Here is a 5,819-nt window from a genome sequence, read left to right as displayed (position 1 = left end):
TAACTAGTAACGGTAATTTGTTACTTTTCCTACTCGGTAACGAGTAACTGTAACTTGTTACTTTTAAAAAGTAACTTTCCATTCCCTGGTGGTTAATGATTGAATTTCGCCCACTCGATTGGCGACAAAAGACGTCCAATTACGATTGGGCGCTTGTAACCAGCATAACACTATATTGGAATCGGTCCAATAGACGGTATTATCAATCTTACAGTTCAAGCAGTTTTTCAGCTTGTCGACTAGTTGAGCTAGTACCAAAGCCCCACATAATTCCAATCGTGGTATTGATAATGATTTCACCGGGGCTATCCACGATTTGGAAGCAATCAAATGACTTTCCACTTGTCCGCTCTCAGAGATAGATCGCATGTACACGCATGCTCCGTACGCCTGTTGACTCGCATCAGCAAATCCGTGTAGTTCAATGTATACTGGGTTTTCTGTCAGCATTCTTCGAGAAATCTTGACGTCATTCAGCTGTTCGAGTTGCGATTCATACTCCTTCCACGTAGTATTCAGGTTCATAGGAATTGATTCGTCCCAATCAATTTTCAACAACCACAATTCTTGCATAATGATTTTTCCCGTCAACGTTACAGGTCCTATGAACCCCAGGGGATCGAATATTAGTGCTGTCCTTGATAAAATGTTTCGCTTGGTGGGTTTCTCGAACGGTGTCCATCTGCCTGCCTCAACGAATTTGAATATATCCAAATCGTAGTTCCACACTACTCCAAGTGCCCGAGTTTCATTCTGAGATTCCCTTGCGTTAAACTCTTTATTATCTGATAGTGATTTATTGTCTCGCAGCTTGATTTCGGAGCACCATTTCGTCAATTCAAATCCTCCTCGCTTGAGTAATTCATGAGTTTGCTGCTTTATAATCATTGCTTCATCTATTGATTTCGCTCCTGTTAGCATGTCATCTACGTAGAAATCCCTCAACACGATTTTCGAGCTAAGTGGGTAGTCAGAGGCTTCATCTTCGGCGAGTTTTCGTAATGCTCTTATGGCTAAAAACGGTGCTGCTGCTGTGCCGTAGGTTACAGTCATGAGTTCAAATATCTTTAAATCTTCTTGGGGATTATCTCGCCAGAAAATGCGTTGAAGCGATCTCTGGGTTGGATGAATTAGTACTTGCCGGTACATTTTCGTGATATCCGCGGTGATTGCTACTGCAAATGTACGAAATCTTGCCAAAATAGCAAATAGATCCTGTTGAATTATTGGACCGACGAGTAGCATATCATTTAAACATTTTTCTGAGTCAGTTTTGCATGATGCATCAAAAACCACACGTGTTTTTGTCGTCGCACTCGTTTCCTTGAATACCGCATGATGCGGTAAATAATTACATAACCGTCATCAGTAATATCCTTGACCTCCTGCATGTGGATTAAAGACTGATACTCATTCATAAAATTACGATAAGCAACATAAATATCGGGTTGTTTGGCCAATCGTCTTTCCAGTGCGTAAAATCTCCGTTTGGCGATCTCCTTCGAGTTGCCTAACTGGCTCATTAACTCTTCCTTAATTAGAAGTTTGACTATATACCTTCCATCAGAATTGCGCGTAGTGGTTTGTAAAAACTGAGTTTCGCACTCACGTTCTTCGGGTGATAGCGTAAAATTCTCATTGCAATAGTTATTTTCAATTTGCCAGAATTTGGAGATGGTGTTATTTAAATCATCCATTGTGGCTAAATGACAAATGTGGCTCTTATTCGATTGGTGATTGTTGAATATCTGACCAGAAATGATCCAACCGAGTTTGGTCTTCTGAATGGTAGAATGTGTCCGGCATGATTTGATCTGACCAATGCAGAGCAATTGCCAGAACACTTCAGCGCCGATCAAAAGATCAATGTTATCCGGAATATTAAAATGAGGATCTGCTAATGAAATGTTAGATGGAATTTTCAGTTGTGATCTGTCCACAAATTCTTGAGGTAAATTTTGTGTGATTTTCTGCAGGATTACACATTCCATTCGTTCGCGATAACTATTTTGTTTGGATTGTATCAGAACGTTAACAGATCTTCTTGCGTTGATGCCTCCCTGTGCTACTCCAGAAATGGCGATATTTAAATGTTGCTGTTTCAGTCGTAATTTGTTTGCCAACGTTTCGGTGATGAAATTCAGCTGTGATCCATTATCCAATAACGCACGACATGTGTGACTCTTGCCTTGAGCATCAAAAATATGTACTATCGCTGTGGACAATAATACCTTCCTTGCTGAGCCTTGTTGAGAACATTGTGTGACCACTGGTGCTTGTGAAATTTCAGCGTTTGATACGAGATCCGTTTCGTCTTGATTGCCTGCGTTCTCGAAATGTAAGAGTGTGTTATGCGCCTTACTGCATTTGCGACAGAAACCGGAAGTGCAATTCTTAACTTGATGATTGCTTGTTTTTAAACAATTAATGCACAGGCGTGCATTTTTTACTATCTTGAATCGTTTGTCGACAGGAAGTTCTTTAAATGAGTTACATTGATACAAGAAGTGACACTCCTTGCAACATTCGCAAATTACATTTGTGCTGGCTGCGTAATTGACTGCTCGTTTTGGTTTTTGATTTAATGTATTTGTATCAATAGATGAAACTGCGCCCGTGGTCTTGCTTGCGATTGCCTCCAAAGCCGAACATCGTTGTAACAAAAAATCCTTGAGTTGTTTGAACGTAGGTATCGAGTTATCCGTGCGACTTGTCTCCCATTCTCGTTTTGTAACTGGATCAAGCTTGGACGAAATGAGATGTATTATCAAATCATCCCATGTATCTACTGGTCTTTCTAACGCTTTAAGAGCGCGCAAATGTTTGAGTGCGTTGCTAAGTAAGGTACGCAACTGTACGTGATTTTCTCTTGTGATATGCGGTAATTCCACCAGTTGCCTCACGTGATCCTAAATGATGCGTTGACGATTGTTATAACGTTCAATCAGCGATTCCCATGCCTCAACATAGTTCTCTGTAGTTATGTCGATTGACTTTATGATGTCCAATGCTTCACCCTTCAACGACGAACGTAAGTAATGGAATTTCTGGACAGCTGCTAGCTTACAATTTGAATGAATCAATTTTTCGAAAGTATCATAGAAAGAATACCAATCTTCATTTATGCCCGAAAAACTTGGTAATTCAATTTTAGGTAAACAAATCTGTGAAACAGAGGTATCGTTATTCAACTGCGTATTGGAATTCCGAGAACCGAGGTCGGTTTGAGCTTCGCGAATGTTGAATTCACTAATTGCCGTTTCGAGTTTTGCCATCAGCGAAAAATAAGCGCCTTCAAAACTACCTCTATCATCGGAATGCTGAATGTCAATTTGATGTTGATTCTCATCGCTAGTGTCATCAACACTCAGCATTTCAATTCGCGTTTGCACTTAATCATACTGATCCCACAATATACTTAACTTTTTTGATCTCTTCATTAGTTCAAAACGTGAAATTTGTGCAATTTCTATCGAATCGATAAACCCTTTCAATCGTGTGACTGCTGCCTTAATAACCTTGCGCTTACCTTTCGCCTCCGCTACTGTAAGGTTAGACATTTTGCTGTTGTCGCTTTATTGTCGCTGTGTACAATTATTCTACTCTAAAAGAAAACGCTACGACGATGAACTTAACTATACTGTACTCTGACTTACTCACAAAATTTATGTCCGATACTTTTCGATTAAATTACTTGTTTGAATTGACAATTATATAGTCCGCCGTACAGGTTATATTTCGATGCACGTCGCCGACTTGAAAGTGATGTGAGTTGCTAGACTTGTTGACTTGATGAAAAGCGCCGCGTGGTGACTGCCTTGCTAACTGCTTGTCGCCACGATGCTGCGTTGATGTCCAAGATGGCGTCAGATTTTCAACGTAGTGACTGCCGCGCCAATAACGGCTACTGTTACTGTTGCGCCGATGTCCAAGATGGCGTCACGAATCTCTTGATACTTCGCTCGTCGGAAAAAATGATGCAATGCATTTTGTAGCTAAATCGTAATAGTTCCCCGATGTAACTTAAGCGACTGCCGGCTCGAAATGTGCTCACTAATCAAGCCATCCGCTTATACGTTAGCGTCGTTGGATATCTCGCACCTTGTATTCCTTTGGACAACCTTGCTGTGAAGATATCGGGCTCAAAGGACCATGTTGCTTGAACGAGCAATTTCTCGTTGTTGTGAGATGTCTCACTTGTGGATGCGGACACTCTTTATATCGAAATAATAACACAAGGTTTACTTGATTTAGATCCAATTACTTTATTTGTGACCACATTAACTGTCGTCCTTTCCATGTGATGTCTGTTCGGGAACTGAACTTCTCTTTTCCCCCTCCGCGATACCAAACAAAAAATGAACGATCGTGTGTGAAAATGGCGCCGGAATTAAAATATGCGTTAGCGCAAACAATTTACATTTCCAATGCGTTAAAAATTAATGGAAGGTCACATATATTAAAATTTTCACATAATTACATATTAATATATAATATGTATTATGTAATTATATATTATTATTACATAATAATTTTTTATGCAAAGTTTAACGGGACTGTTCTCTTATTTGGCTTACTATATTATATAATTATAATTATAATAATCATATTATAATTATTATAATAATTATAATAATTATAATAATTATTGTTATTATAATTACATTATAATAACAATAAAATTGACAAGAGAACATCGTAATCCAATGTCAGCTTTCATCTGTAAGGTGTTAGATTATTAGAACATTCATAATTAGGCAAGTGAAAAGTACAGTGAAAGTGCACATCGAAGTGTAAGTTCAACATAAGGGGAAAAAATGACAGAAACTTAAATAATGACAGAAATAGATAATTATATTCGACAGAACAATGTTTATAAAATTATGTTATTTTGTTATTATGTTATTTATTATGTTATTTTGTTTTGCAAAATATTTGTAATCTTACAATTATATAGGTATATTTGCAAAAACAGATGCAGAAATACTCTGATGTTTTCTAAAATATTGATAACTATATGCCCAATTTATTTTGACATAATATTTCGATTTCTTATTGCTTTCTGTGCGAGCGTTCACCGTTAGACCACCGAGGCCTTTTTTAGTAATGTTTGCAATAACAAGTATATGTAAGAACGTCTTTTTCAAGTGACGTAAATAAACAATATTTAATCAATAAACGACGTAAATAAACAATATTTACTTTTATTGTTCAATATTTACTTTTATTTAAATAATATTTAATAAATAAACGACGTAAATAAACAATATTTACTTCTATTGTTCAATATTTACTTCTATTTTCTTTCTATTCTATTTTACTTCATCGTTCTGCACCAAGATATGTGCACAGATAATCCATAATAAATAAATGTTAAATTTGATACGTATATCTATTTACATACATTTATATGAATATACATTATATTACATTTATAAATATTTATACATTTATACATATTTATACATATTTATACATTATATTGTATTTATACATATATACATTTATACATATTTACGTATATCAAACTTCTGTTATTTAACTTTTTTCCTGTTGCTATGCGATGCTCCTATAAAATGAAGTATCTAATATATCTTAATGCCAATATTGTATTAATATTATATTTCTGATCTAAAAAAATCTCTGGTCCCATTTCGCAAGAAAAAAGAGGCGAAATAATTGCTTACTTTAATGCGGGATTTAATGGGATTGAAATATCCAGGCTATGCGATATCCACGTTAGACATATTAAATTAATAAGTAGGGATGTAACGAAAGTGGTTATAGTGAAAGCGAATGCGAAAACGAAAGAAAAAAAA

General features: G+C 36.5%; 2 protein-coding genes across 2 annotated transcripts in view; both read right to left on the bottom strand.

The window, feature by feature from the left end:
- Positions 1 to 3,374, bottom strand: part of LOC108769219 (uncharacterized) — a 31,087-nt gene extending 27,713 nt beyond the window's left edge. Inside the window, exons 1-3 of the mRNA XM_018520080.1 lie at positions 2,961 to 3,374; positions 1,356 to 2,909; positions 144 to 1,215 (exon numbers count right to left, since the gene is read on the bottom strand). Of these exons, the coding sequence (XP_018375582.1) occupies positions 144 to 1,215; positions 1,356 to 2,909; positions 2,961 to 3,374 (3,040 nt within the window). The remainder of the gene's footprint in view (positions 1 to 143; positions 1,216 to 1,355; positions 2,910 to 2,960) is intronic.
- Positions 3,375 to 4,057: 683 nt separating this feature from the next.
- The window catches only part of LOC108769218 (zinc finger BED domain-containing protein 4), a 6,774-nt gene continuing 5,012 nt past the window's right edge, over positions 4,058 to 5,819 (bottom strand). Inside the window, exon 3 of the mRNA XM_018520079.1 lies at positions 4,058 to 4,214. Within this exon, the coding sequence (XP_018375581.1) occupies positions 4,058 to 4,214 (157 nt within the window). The remainder of the gene's footprint in view (positions 4,215 to 5,819) is intronic.

The sequence above is a fragment of the Trachymyrmex cornetzi genome, unplaced genomic scaffold, assembly GCF_001594075.2.
Source record: "Trachymyrmex cornetzi isolate Tcor2-1 unplaced genomic scaffold, Tcor1.1 scaffold877, whole genome shotgun sequence".
Classification (NCBI taxonomy): Eukaryota; Metazoa; Arthropoda; class Insecta; order Hymenoptera; family Formicidae; genus Trachymyrmex; species Trachymyrmex cornetzi.
This window is presented reverse-complemented; position numbering and strand designations above follow the sequence as displayed.